Below are 14,655 nucleotides of genomic sequence, written 5' to 3' on the forward strand. Positions count from 1 at the left end.
TTGACACTTGCCTGACACTCATGAGTGGCATGCTTGTTTATGAGTCTACAGTTAAGAAATATTAGAAATCAGACACTGGCAGGAAGTCAGCATTTTCAGTATGAGGCCAGCAAGGCAGATCAGATCTGTACCCCCCCTCCCCCCACACACGCCCACTTTTTCTTTGCTCCCCCAATGCTGGGAGTCATACAGAATTTTGTATTCATTGAAGGACGCGGAGGAAATCTTAATGACTTGTCGATGGGTTATACTGCCACCTGCAGGATGCTAGGCAAAAAAACCAAAACAAAGCACAGCCCAAGGGTGGCTGCCTCTAGCAGATGGGGAGTTTGGTTTTGTGTCTTGCTTCCCAGTCCTGCAGCTGGCAGTATAACCCATCTGTAAAAGATCTGCGCTGTGCCCTTCAATAAACAGAAGAGAAATGCATAGACTTCTAGATATGGAAGAATATGTGATAGTACTATACCAATCAGCCTGTCACATATGGCATTTCCATTCACATATGAACATTTAGGAATACTGAACATTTCTGTTCAAGGACCTACTTCCTGAGCCTGTTAACAGATAAGTTGGAATTGCAAAACAATACAGGCGCCTTCAAATCCAAAAAGAGCCCAGCAGTAAAAATACAGCAAATACGATGGACACGACAAGTCTCTTTTGTTCCTTTTCTCATAGATAAGTTGGAACCTACATGCTTTCATAGGTCTGTCAGTGGACTCGGATTTGCTATTGCAATCTACTTAAAGACCCTTTACCTGAGCTTACGATGCATCGGTGGGACATCGCACCTTTCACAGGTTTTCTGGGTAACACCAACAACCTTATATTTCAAATAAAGAGGTTTCGGTGTCCAGAAAAAAAAAAAACATAACTTGTCAGCATTCACCATTTGCTGTTGATCAGCAGGCATCTCTCCAACTCAGAATGCCTGTCGAATACCACCCTTCTCTTTTTTCAGGTAATTGGGCAGTACCCAAATTTGTGAGATTCCACCAATCTGCAGCAGCCTACTTTATTCACTCCCAACAACAGACATAAGCACATGGATATCTACTCAGCTGTCCTCTACTGCTCAGTGTGTAGTGCAAGGTATTCATAATACAGCATCCTCACTGTTCAGCAAACCTACTGCAATGCACTGTGGTGTAAGCTGTTCTTTAAAGTGTATGTTCACACAGTGCCCACGTATACCCCAAAACTCCCTTTCCACCTCTGGAGCATACCCCAGTATTTTACTTTGTTCTTGTAGCGAGAAACGTTTAAACTTTAAATGTATTACTCCCTGTGATATCATTACCAGGGTTGTATAATCCTTTAAGGGGTAGCTGCTGGTAGTTCAGTTCCTACTGATGAACGCACTCCTCGACCCCTAAAACTACATCTCCCTAAAGCCCTTTTCCTAAACTCAGTATCTAGGCAGCGACTTTTCAGAGTTAAGGTAGCAGCACTGATTTGCTGGGAAAAAAATCATATGGAATGAGACAGACTGAGTTCTGTAGTCCAGCAGGCACCGCTAACAACGCTGCTTGGGATTTCAGTGCAGCAAAGGCAGTGTGTTATCAGACCAAAGCTAGGAGCTCACTAGATTTCTGGCAGATCAACTGGTATTTTTTTTTTTTTTTTTACTTGCAGCATTTTTAAAAGGGATAATACATGTGGAAACGTGCAGTGCAAAGTTCTGAATATGTTTTTATTATTTTGCCCCGACATACACTTGAATGCAACATATGCTCCCAACATTAACTTGTATGGGTTACAACGACTGATTGCCTGTTGTACAGCTATGATAACTGAAACGCCATCTGGTATTAGCAAAATCATTGAGAAATATACGTAATGTCCTAGTGATGCCAAATTTTACAATGCCCAAATCCCTGCTCTCTTGCTTTGCTGAAATTGTCATCCTGACAACTGGATAGAGCAGAAATATGCCAGAGAGCTGTTATAATCTGCATGTCAGTTCTAACAGAGCCAGGAAAACAAAAGCAGTTGACAAAACAGAGATTATGGCAACTCCTTCATTGCAGTTAAAGTACAACAAAGTAACATTTAGATGGGTGTTCTTTGTTCTCAGTAATGCCTAAAATGTAAACATTGGTTTTCTAAAACAGTGTTTAAAAGGAAAACTATGAGGTGAGTGATTTTCACTCATCCTCATAGTTCTAGCCGAACGAAGAAACGGTCACAGGTCGGCTCAGTAGATGGGGAGGCGAGCGAACATATACCGGCGCTCGATCACTTCTCGATCTATCCCTGCAAAGAGCCGTGACGGGAGGGACTGGATTCCCCCCCTGTCCGATCCTCCAGCGCTGACTGGCGGAACGGACGGGGGAGGGGGCGGTTACAGCTGGCTCGGCCTCTAGATAGGCAGAGCCAGCTGTCAGTCACGCAGCTGGGCGGATCCAGACAGAATTGTCGGATCCGTTTCAGCTGCGGCGTCTCAGTATATCGCGAGCTGTAGCTCGCGGTATACTGAGCTTTGGGTGACGGGAGGACGTTAGTTTGTGTTCTCCCGTTAACCTTAGAACTATGGGGAAAAGCCCTAACGGCATAGTTCTCCTTTAAAGTTGATTTTTATTTTTACGTCATTTCTAGCTGGCCAATCAAAATTGCAGAAGATGACCCGGAGACGATGTCAGAGCCAATGCTGGAACTTGCAGATGATGCATTGAGGGAGTGGAGGTGAATATCATAGATTTTTAGTTCTGCTTGAAGGACAAAGATACCACTTTTTTAAATTGGTGTGATCAAAAAATGTTGCTGTTTCTCCAGCTACCTGGAACTACTACTTTTTCTCGACAACATGAGCTGGTGAACCTTAAATAAGTCTATTTACAGGTTTATGTAATAGGGAAGAGAGTAGTAACCTAGAGTAACGAATCAGAACTCACCTCTTAGTTCTCTGACCTATTAGTTTGTTTTAATGTGGCTCGAGTCAAAAACTGAAAGTGGAATGGAACCGTGGGGCATTTGCCAAAATGTGCACATAGGTTATCTCTAGACTCCTCTCCTTCAGTAATGTGAGGTTCAAGTTCCCCACATCACTCCCTACATCTTGACTTGTGCCATGCTCTTTCCCTCTTCTTCGAGTTCCATAGTTCTGTGCTTCAACTTTAAAACAAACTAAAGAAAACCTGAAGGCTACCATTGCCGACCTACTACTTCTTGCCTGGATGTCCAACTTCCATACAGTGAGTCTTTGACCTGGAACAAGCAGGAAGCCAATAAAGTCAAAGCACCCAATCAGCACGTGTGTTTAAGGCTGAATCTTATGAAGTGGGCGAATTAAATAAGCACAAAATTCAGGCCACGAATGCAGTATTTCCAGAAAGAGATCAGGAACGGTAGCCTACATGTTTCTCAGTGTGGGTTTCCTTTATTATACTATTGTTCAAGTTGTCCATAGCAACCCATTGGATTTCTTCTCTGAATGTTGAAGCTGCAACAGGTTGACAATATTTTCGGCAGGTAACTATAGACAGGTTGATAAGTGTTGCACATTTACAGCCCGGTATCTCCCACCCTAATCCTATATCCAAGGTCTGGAGATTCCGCTTACCAAGCATATCCAGCACATCTTTCCTAAGTCTGCTTTGTGGTATTTTCTGTACAGGTTCCATGCAGTTTGCAAGATGATTACTACAAGTGTGAAAAATCATAAAGTGTACAGAGTGAAGGATTACTGCGGGATTAGGAGGTAAGAAGGGATTACAGGAGCGAAGCTCGCACATGTGGCTATCATACTAACTTCCCGAGTTAGATATGGTGACTCATACTTACTGCAAACCTGTTGGCAGAGCTCACAATCCCACCTAGTGGTTTTGCCAACAAAAATGTTGTCACAGATTGAGAAAATAATGAGAATAGTACTTTATTAAAACAAGTCTTTAGACAGAACCTAATATCGCCTACAGTGGATATAGCAGTGTGAGGGAGCATTGAAACTGATGACTTAGAAAAGTTATTGTTTGTCAACTTTTCAAAATAATGGACATCTCGAAGGTGTTGTGACCTGTGATGGCACAAGACTGCCAGGGAGGAGATTGCCGACTGGCATATTTATTCAGAAGCATGAACTGATGCTCTTAAGCACGACTTAATGTGAAGGATTTTAATGTTTATTTCTGAATAAATGTTATGAAAGTTTGTCTCTTGGGATTCTGTGTCATTTACAAAGCATTGGACGAGTAGGGGACAGAGTCACTTACAAGGGATTAACCAAGAAACTCTATAAACTACATGCAGTTTGACCATTATTCATTTGGTGGTAAAGCCCATTTGGTGAGGTGACCCGTTCTAGGGAGAACACTTGGAAATGGTGATTTTATCACATGAAATATGACGGAGTACATTGGACTTTTGTAAACACTTGGACGCATTTTTCTGCACCTTGGATTCTTTTGCACTTTTTGGCTTTGAATTTTGATATATCTATGTGGTTTAAATTTAATTTGTACTTGTTGTCTTTGTCTTCATTATCGCAATTGATTTTTATAGTATTGGTCATTTAGGTACGCATTTGCATTGTTTTTGGTGAAGTGCATTTTTTGGTTTGAGTCACATGCTAGCTTCTCTCCAGGAATCTAGTAGTTTCAAAGAATACCCCGATTTCCTGCAACTGCCATAGCCACTTTGGCCATTTTCAATAATGGTTTCTCACATTCCACTGTGGATTTGATACACGACTGGTCATACACTGTTAGAATTTCGGCTGATTCACAGGAACTGGCAAAAGTTGATTACTCAATCAACTTGTCTAAGGAGACAGGCCAAAACGTTTCAACAGTGACTGTAGTTAATCAGCTGCAGTTACTGTTCATGGATTCGGACAGTGGCATGAGCCAGCTGTCAGAATAGAATAGCCACAGCAGAAAATTCTTCAATTTACGTTGTTTAATGTGGATAGATGAATCTCTTAGATTTTTAGTGTATGTCCAGGTTAATGCAGAACAAAGAGGTAGCTGAGCTGAAATAATACTTTCTGGGAGGGGATGGAGGCTGAAATGACTATGGTATAATCTCGGGGGAGAAATATCTGTTCAATTTATCAGGTTCCCACTCTAAAGTGAGATTATGTACGAGTGAAGCCGACCTTTCATTTCTGCCGTATAGAGACTGTAGAAGAGGAGGGGAACAAAATCTAGAAATGAAGGGCTAGAATGGTGCTCATTTTTTTGATGCTGTCTGGAGACCTGTTGGAGACATTACCCAAATTTAACCCCCAAACCACCCTCTTCCTAAACAGAGCATCTCCCGCCGTAATATTTTACCTTGTTTCTGTAGCAAAAACAGCTTTTATTACCCCGTGAGGTCATCATCAGGCTTGTAAAATTCTTGCAGGGGTAGCTGCTGGGAGGTCACTTTGATTTGATGCAGTCCCATTAAAACTACATACCTCAAGAGCCCTTTTCCTACTCGCTATGGGTAGGCTCTTGGAAACTGAGGCAGCAGCATTGTTTTGCTGTATTACCCACGAGCAATGTTTCTGCCCAACTCAATCAAACCTAACCCAATTTTAGCAGAAAATCGCTGGCAGTAACAAAATTGCCAGAAAAAAACAAAACAAAAAAAACTATTTTCTGGGAAAGAGCGAGCTTCATTCTGGCCAAATCATTTTTATTCGCAGACCTTTTTTAAGAAGGGAAACATTCCGGTCCTTAAGAAATACCCAGATCACAAACATAATACGCACTCCATACAGCGTACAGACCTTGTTGAAAGATTGGTGCTTGAAGTGACAACATGGATGGCGCCGTGTCAGATACAGTCCATAATAGAAGTCACCAGCACTCGATATGTGCAAGTAGTAAAGCACTTTTTATTCAATTGTCACATGCATCATACAGTCAACGTTTCGGGGGCCACTCAGGGTCCCTTCTTCTGGGCAACATAGTGACCAAATATGTCACCCAGAAGAAGGTGCTTTACTTTCTGCACATATCGAGTGCTGGTGACTTATTATGGACCACATCACAATTTAATAACTCTACCTTTAACAAAAAAAAAAAAACTATGCTAACCCACCCTCCCTAGCCATTCCTTATCTTCCCTAGAGGGTGGGTTAAATGTAGTAGAGCTGTCCTTCAAACACTTAAACATGGAAATAGACACAAAAAGAAACATATAAAAGCAATTTTTCTAGTCTGTGTGCGACCGCAGCACCTTTTTTTTTGGGTAGCAGGCAAACAGTTTGGTATAGGTATGCGACGATCACACAGAGACCAATTTTCACTTAAAACAGACAAAGTATTAAGCTTTCCAATTTTTGGTTTACTATATTTAAATCCAACAACAAAACATTCTTCATTTTATTTCTAATATGTCAAGCACTTATATTTCGTACTGTTGAAAGCTGCTCGTCTTGGGCTGCATAGCACCCCTTCCCTGAAATACCAGTTTGAGTGGGGCACCTCACAGAAAGGTCACATGACTTCCTTTCTAGGACTACAATTTCCCATTGTGTGCCGCTGCCAATCAATTGCCTTAAACCAGGGGAGTGGCTCGATATTGTAGGCTTCAGGTTATGTCTGTGCATACCCGCACAGAGCTGGAACGTACGGCTTTAGTCCTTGTTGGCAATGAGCAGGCAACGGTTGCTACGGCCATGGGACACTACAGGGTAGCCACCGAAAAATCAGGGAGAGGATTTTCAGATATCGAGCACCAAAAATGACAAGCCATCAAATGGAAAGCAAGGTTGATAAATAACACTAACAAATGCTCAGAGGCTGGACTGACTGGGTTGCAGTGCTACTTTACAGCAAATGGAGGAATTTATGAATGACGCTCCATTATTATAATAACCTCTCAATCTGCATCAAAGCTTCTGCTATGCATTTCCTATGCTTTTGCTCTAACATTTCCTTGCTGTGTGACAGAACTGATACATGTCCCACAATGAATCTTGTAACAGATTACCTTTAGTAGCTGTTTGCCAACCGTTGGGCTCATTTTCTCATCAACCATAAGAATTACAATTCCCCTTTCATCCATGCCACGTCTTCCTGCTCGGCCAGACATCTGAATGTACTCGCCCGATGAGATCTGCGAAAGCACACACATTGGTTGGTGGCCCTTCAAAGTAAGCTTTGAAGAAACATTTTATTTCCATTTCTCCCAACTCACCCATCGGAAATCTTTCCCATCAAACTTCCGTGCACTGGTGAATAACACAGTCCTGGCTGGCATGTTTATACCCATGGCAAAGGTTTCTGTTGCAAACAAAGCCTGTTGAGAAAAATCAGAACTTATTAAAAAGAAACAGGTTTCCACATATTAAGCATTGTCCTTACGATGTTTCCAAACATTATCCCAGTAACAACTACAGAGCAACACAAAATTTGAACACAAAAGTTGTGTTTTCTGCAGTTTAGTTGCCGAGAATTCAGACTACACAGATTTTCTTAAAGGAGAACTATGGGGTCAGTGTTTTTCCCCATAGTTCTCCTTAGGGTAACGGGAGGACACAAACTAGCGTCCTCCCGTTACCCTAAGCTCAGTATACCGCGAGCTACAGCTGGCGGTATACTGAGACGCCGCAGCCGGAGCTGATCCCGACATCGATGTCTAGAGGCAGAGCCAGCTGTACCCGCCCCCTCCCCAGTCAGCGCTGGCAGATCGGAGCGGGGAATCCAGCCCCTCCCCTGTCGCGCAGAGAGCCGTGACAGGATCGAGAGGTGAGCGAACGCCGGTATGTGTTCGCTCACCTCCCGATCTACTGAGCCGACCTGTGACAGTATCATTGTCACAGGTCGGCTAGAACTATGAGGTGAGTGAAAAGCACTCACCTCATAGTTCTCCTTTAATAGGTGGCAGACGGCCTACCTCAAAAAAATCAGGATGAAAGCCCCAAAGCTAACACTTTGAAGAGAAAAAAAAAAAAAAGGGCCGCAATGACTGAATACATTTCTATTCTGCTCATCAACACGCCAATGACATTTTTAAATGAACCTATTTTCATTACATACCTTATTTTAGTCCGAGTGACATCACTGAGGTCTCTGTGCTTCCCTATGCAATTCTTGCATATTATGACTAGCGGGAGGGGCTGGCGGGGTGCTGTACATAGCTTCCTAAAAACATCGCAGCACCCTGCCTTAGGAATCCTCTTAAGAGCCCTTAGCCCTGATGCAAGCAGTAGGCCGATTGAGTTAGGCAAATATCAAAATGCCTTGATGGGTGGATGTCAGTCTGTAAGAGTGGGCCTCCATGAACTGAGATCCAATATAAAAAAAGGGGGGGGGTCCCAGAGACAGTAAAGGTTGAGGAGGAAAAAGCTAGATTATTTTGGATATCCTCCAGCCAGGAAATGAGGCGGGCTCTAGTGGACTTGCTGCAGCTTCTAATGCAAACTATAGGAAGCTCACATTGTACAGTCAATTCAGAGGAAGCAATTCCAGAACAGGAGATAAGCCGGTACAACTGGGCAAGACTGAAGGGAAGGCTGGAGCTCAGGTTTTAGCGGGTCACAGGCAGAGGGCAGCCATATGCCTAAAGAGGTGAGATTAGCAGCACAGCCAGATACTTCCCACTTGTTCTCAAAGACATGATCACCTGATAACTGGATACAGTGGGGAAGAGTTAGAAGATCCAACTGGTTTCTATACCTATTGGAACCACACAGAAATTCAGCAGAATCTTACACAACATAAAATTCTGATATCGTTCATAACTAGAGCTTCAATTAAAGTCTGTGTACATGTAAGAAATATTCCCCCTTTACAGTGACCACCCAGGAAGTCAGGGGAAATCTCACGATGACAATGCTGACAGATATTATACCCTTCTCCTACTTACATACCTTTATCAGACCTTCAGAGAAAAGGATTTCTATTGTCTCTTTCAATATGGGCAGCAATCCTCCGTGATGGATCCCAATACCTCGCTTCAAAAGAGGAAGGACATGTTCCACCTAGAAATGCAACACCAGAAAGGAGATTAAAACTCTCCCGTACTGCTGTATTGAAAAGTCAGAAAGCCGCCAAGCATTCATGAAAACACATCAGGAAATGTTATTTTTGGGAACAATAACATGGATATGATGGTTTTGTTGGCTCATGAAGTTATTTAAAAAAAAAGTTAAAACAGCAATGAATGTGAAGATGTGGAAGCCATCACTGTCAGTGTTACATCAGTGGCAGCACAGGGCACTATTATCAGGCTTAACCCCTTCATGACTGAGCTTGTTTTTGGTTTCTGTTCGTAAATGACTGACACACTTTATTTCCATTAAGGGGAAGGGAATAAACCATAATCCTTACTAGGGATGCACCGATACCGGTTTTTCAGTATTGAGTAAGAGTACTGATATTTATATTTCGGTACATAGCATGGAGCCGGCTTCCCTGTCTGTTTGGCTGGCTCGATGCTGATTGGTCCGGGAAGCCAGGACCCCAGCCAATCAGCATGAAGCCAGCTTCTCGGCCAATCAGGAAGCTGGGAGGCGATTACCCGCTGCCCAGTTCCTGATTGGTGAAGAAGCTGGCTCCATGCTGATTGCCTGGGAAGCTGGCTTCCTGGCCAATCAGCATCGAGCCGGCTGTTTGGCCAATCAGGAAGCCAGGCTGCGAGTCAATACCCGCTGCCCAGCTTTCTGATTGGCCGGGAAGCTAGCTCCAGGTTTCCTCGCAGCACTGCCAGAGGAAATCTCCCTCTGACCGAAAGTTCTGGTATCAGGGGTATCGGAGCATTCGGGCAAGTACAAGTACTCGCCCAAATACTCAGTATCAGTGCAACCCGAATACTTGCCTTATCCTTCCCACTGGCAGACCTGCAGCATTCACCGCTTCTCTCCCGACACTCCAGGAGGTGAGCTGGTCCTCAACATACTCAAACAATGCAATGTATGTGATGTAAGAGTGCAACCGCCGGCCAAAGTGCCTTAGAGAAGAGGCTTTAGGGACTGGTTAAACAGGTTGGAGAAAGGATTCGGTAAGTACTACAGCTTATTCCCTTACCGTTATGACTTGCAGCAATCCTGGGAAGCCAAACTGTGACTTCAGTCAAATCAGTTGGAGGATTGCTGATCAATTTCCACTGGTTTATGACCTTTACACGACTGTTTAATTATTGGTTGGTGCACAGATCTAGTTGCCGTTTAACTGGTGTGCTCAAATGGTCAGAAATCCATTACGTTGCTCCTTTCTTTTTTTCCCTTACCAAAAGCTGACTAAATAAGACAAGGCTAGAGCATGCTCAAGGCCAGCCAGTGTTTACACAGTTCTGGGAGTCCTTATGTGACATGCATGTGCGCTACAGCACAATGGCTGCTCCAAGCAAATGAGTCAAGCTTAAGCAAGAGACAAAATGTAAACCCTATTGCCAGGACTGACCTAATGCATGTCAAATAAGAGCACTGGTGGAGAGTTGCGAGCTGTAAACACTGGCCGGACCTGGGCAGGCTGTAGCAGTGAGAAGAGGAGGATGTCTGTATCTCATGTGTGATATTCTATCAGTTATTTAGGTAGGGCAAGGTAAGAGTTTAGATTCAAAAGTGAGCTTAATCTTTAAAGACCGAGGTCCCTCCCCCAATGTCCTCTTTGTTGGAAAGGTGAATTCAGATATTAGGTGAACTTACCAAGCTTCGTATCTAAAACCTAACTATACAGTTCTACCCACAGTACACCTGGCTTATAAGAGCTGGAGTTAAAAGAAACCACACAGGAAAAAACTATACAAAACTATTTTCCAAATGAGTGGAATCTGATAGAACTACATCTGAGGATGATCTCAGGACAGACCTGTGGAAGCTTCTTGTCTTCATCCGAGAGACAGTCTATGGCATTATTAAACACTTCCTCCACCATCTTCTTCTCCTCATCTATAGCAAGAGAAAGAAATTGTTACAATGACAAAAATATGTAATTTAGAGAAAACAAACAAAGGACAGGGGGAAAAGGAAGAGAGAGGAGGAGGCAAGGAAGGAGAGGAGATGGAAAAGGAAGGGAGAAGGAAAGAATGGATGGAAGGAAGAAAAGGAGGTAAGGGGAAAAGAAGGAGGTAAGGGGAAAAGAAGGAGGTAAGGGGAAAAGAAGGAGGTAAGGGGAAAAGAAGGAGGTAAGGGGAAAAGAAGGAGGTAAGGGGAAAAGAAGGAGGTAAGGGGAAAAGAAGGAGGTAAGGGGAAAAGAAGGAGGAAAGGGGAAAAGAAGGAGGTAAGGGGAAAAGAAGGAGGTAAGGGGAAAAGAAGGAGGTAAGGGGAAAAGAAGGAGGTAAGGGGAATGAAAGGAGAAGGAAGGAAAGGAAAAAAAAGAGGAAGGAAAGGAATTATTAAGACATCCTATTCTATCAATGACACATTACGCAATGAATGAGCAGACTACCCATCAATATACTATAGACACCTGTGTTATTCTCAGATAATCAATATACTAGTATTTAGTATAAGATGTGAGTCTGGGACATACTAAAGGCATAATAGTCCCCAGAATGAGACGCTGACACTGTGCTTGAGTTAGCAGTTATAAAGGTTACAGTGATAGGTTTACCAACATCTACAGCATGTGAACCTTGCAGTTCTAGGACTCTGGGTTGGTTTGGTAATGGTGCTGCAATGGACCTCATTATAAAGATATTAGAAATACAAATTAGTTCACAAGTCCAGTAAATACCAGAGTTGAAATCCAGCTTGGACATTTGCAGCGCGTAGGCCTCACAATCCTTCTTACTAAAGCTGAAGATAATAACCGGCTGGAAGTTGCGCTCCATGATCATTTTGACAATCTTGAATACATTAGAGGGTCCTGGAAGGAGAATGACATTAATTAGTGATGAGAGATCGCATTTTATTATTACCCCAGGAGCAATACAGGAGGTTGGGAACACATGGACTGGATTAAACTTCTTCTGTGAAGGTAAAAACGGGACAGCATCCAAACAGAAAACAAATGTAGCCGAGCCAAAAAAAATAAAAAAAAAACACTTCTAAACAACATGAAATATCATGCACGCAATACTAATAAAGCTGAAGTATAATCTGCTTATATTTTCCCTTCCCTGGTTTATGGCACTTTTTAATTGAAGGCTGTGTGCGCACAGGGTGTTACAGGAATGCAATGTCCCGCTATTAGGGCCAATTTACACTAGCCGGTGTGTTAAATGCACAGCGGCTGGTGTGCGATGCTGGACTCAGTGCCTATGCGCTGATTCCAGCACATCACACTTTGTACTTGTAGAACTTTATTGAAATATCATTTCATTCAGTTCTATGGGCACAGCAGGGTGCGAGGTAGTTGTTCCGCATCACAGCATGTTCAACTTTTTTTCAGCGCAGTGTGATGTACTTTATTTCAACACACTCCACCATATGCCCATTGCAGTGTAATGGTGTGCACTGATCCTGCACGTGATAAGGCAAATTCCCTTGTCTTGCATTGGGGCTGCACTGGAAACAACGGCGAGCGCAGCCCCAATGCATGTGGTGTGAACTGGCCCTTAAAGAGACTTTTATAATAGTGCAGAGGAGGAGTGACACATCTTCCTGCTGCCTGCATATTCCTGAACCAGTGACATTCATTATTCTCATTTCCTGTCCTGGTGTCCCAGGGACAGGCCGCAAACAGAAATATTCAAGAGGGTCACAAACAATGACAAAAAAATGAATAGTTCTCACCGATTGCCAGTCTATCCAAAACTAAAAGATAATGTTTTGGCTGGAGTTGGAAAATGGAAGTTGGAACCCAAGTGACTGAACCTGATTGGTGGAGGTCAGGCAACAATAGGACATTCCTATGCCGGAAGCTGTACGACTTCAAAAAAGACAAGCACGGGGCTGCCAACCCACCCAAGTTCACAATCTGTACCATACAGGATCATAGACTGGCACAGAGGAATCTGATGGGTTTTCAAAGACTTCAGTTACCTTTTGTACCTCCTTTGCGCCCTTTCTGATCTCCCTTAGATGCCTCCCCGACATCCCTCAGCACCTGCATTGCTGTGTTGAAGTTATCTTCCCGAAAGTCACTCTTAAAAAAAAAAAAAAAAATGTAAAAAAATATTAAAAAGTTATTACAAATTCATTCAGTTTTACAAAATATTGTATTGATTTCCAACTTACATTTTCATCCACAACGAGGTGAAGGCCATCGCCCCCTGCTGGAAATATATAATGCTGTAAGGGGGTCGGACGATAGTCTGTGTAGATGACGTGACAAGGCTGGAAATAAAAATGCACATAATTATTGATCTTGTGAAATATTGTATCCACACACAAAACCAAGATAAAAATAAAAATAGAATAAAATACTAGGTACGGCACTCCTGATAGCCCTGATCACCATATTTTCGTACATGAATACATGTAGACTTTTATGTGCATTGTTGCACATAAAAAAATAAATAAGACCTACCCCAAAAATAAGACCTAGTGTGTTTTTTTGAGCCAAAAAAAATATAAGACACTGTCTTATTTTCGGGGAAACACGGTATCTAAGCATAGAATGCTTACGCAACACCTATTAAAGAAACCCATAAGGGCATAAACAAATAAAAAGCAATGTGTTCCAAAGCAAGCAACTTATTGCTTACTGTTTTAGTTTTCCGATTATGTTCTCTTTAAATAAAGCAAAAAAAACAAATAAAACCACTAAAAGGCTAATTTTTTTTATTTGTCTTGAAGTCCACGCTGCGTGCTTCGTAAACAACTTCCCCTGTGAACAAAAAATGTGAATCGTTAAATCACAACACAAAAAAAAAAAGTGCACGAGGGTGCTTTGGTCCTCTTCTAAAGAGGAAGGGCCTCAATAATCCTGAACCCCCCGGGGCGCAGGGCTACTGAAGACTCTGGTCCACCTATCCGAAGGCCGGCAGACCCCTTTCCTCAGGGTCCTGCTGAAACAGGACCCTCAAGTACTAAGTTAGGGGCTCCCCCAAAGGGAGACCCCCCCAGGTGGAACAAGGCAGAGAGCCCTATATGAGGGTCACAGATCCTCCTCCCTAACATCAGGATTGGGCCCAAAAGGAACCCGCCCCCTCCTTCATCTGGGAGTCAAAAAGTGCTATCGTGCATAAATAATTGCTATAAAAAAATAAGTGCCAGTGCGAGACATGGCAGGCCTTGCGGCCAGGTAAAAAATTGCCCCGGGCTAGCCAGAAGGCCTGCCAAAGAGGCGTAGTGCAGAAAATGCATTTGGTGCTGTGACCTAGTGCACAGTGAATCACTTGTGGGGTCCCACACCCTAGTGATTTTCTGACACCACCAGGGGGCACAGCACCTCGGGCCTTTGCGCCTGCCGAAACCCCCCCGCCAGACCAAGCAAGCACCTGCCCACATCAGGATGCCATAGTGCCGAGGAAGCTACCCCCTCTCAAAAGGTGCCGCCTCAAACCCCAGTATTCACTCCAGCGAGTACTAAGTAAGCATCCCCCAACAGGACGGTTCTTTTCCCCACCGGAAACTGATAACAGATACTACACCTGATCTTAGCCAAAACGCAGAGAAACGGCTAATGTCACATTTGCAACAGTTGTAACAATGCAGTCACTGGTAAGGACACGCCAGGGGCAGGATCGCTCTGGAGGACACATGCGGCCAGTGTTACTGCCTTGCTGCGGGAGGTGTTACTCACTTGCAGGCAACTTACTTTGAAGCATTTTTGTGTTTGAAATGAGAGAAGTCTCAGAGCCTTGCTGCAGAATCCAGCTAGGGAAGCAACACAT

At 43.4% G+C, this 14,655-nt stretch overlaps 1 protein-coding gene across 1 annotated transcript in view; it reads right to left on the minus strand.

The window, feature by feature from the left end:
• Window positions 1-14,655, minus strand: part of SKIV2L2 (Ski2 like RNA helicase 2) — an 88,055-nt gene that overhangs the window by 51,781 nt on the left and 21,619 nt on the right. Inside the window, exons 9-15 of the mRNA XM_018568191.1 lie at window positions 13,055-13,153; window positions 12,860-12,962; window positions 11,610-11,741; window positions 10,743-10,822; window positions 8,804-8,914; window positions 7,129-7,230; window positions 6,922-7,047 (exon numbers count right to left, since the gene is read on the minus strand). Of these exons, the coding sequence (XP_018423693.1) occupies window positions 6,922-7,047; window positions 7,129-7,230; window positions 8,804-8,914; window positions 10,743-10,822; window positions 11,610-11,741; window positions 12,860-12,962; window positions 13,055-13,153 (753 nt within the window). The remainder of the gene's footprint in view (window positions 1-6,921; window positions 7,048-7,128; window positions 7,231-8,803; window positions 8,915-10,742; window positions 10,823-11,609; window positions 11,742-12,859; window positions 12,963-13,054; window positions 13,154-14,655) is intronic.

The sequence above is a fragment of the Nanorana parkeri genome, unplaced genomic scaffold, assembly GCF_000935625.1.
Source record: "Nanorana parkeri isolate BGI_ZX_2015 unplaced genomic scaffold, ASM93562v1 scaffold1152, whole genome shotgun sequence".
Classification (NCBI taxonomy): Eukaryota; Metazoa; Chordata; class Amphibia; order Anura; family Dicroglossidae; genus Nanorana; species Nanorana parkeri.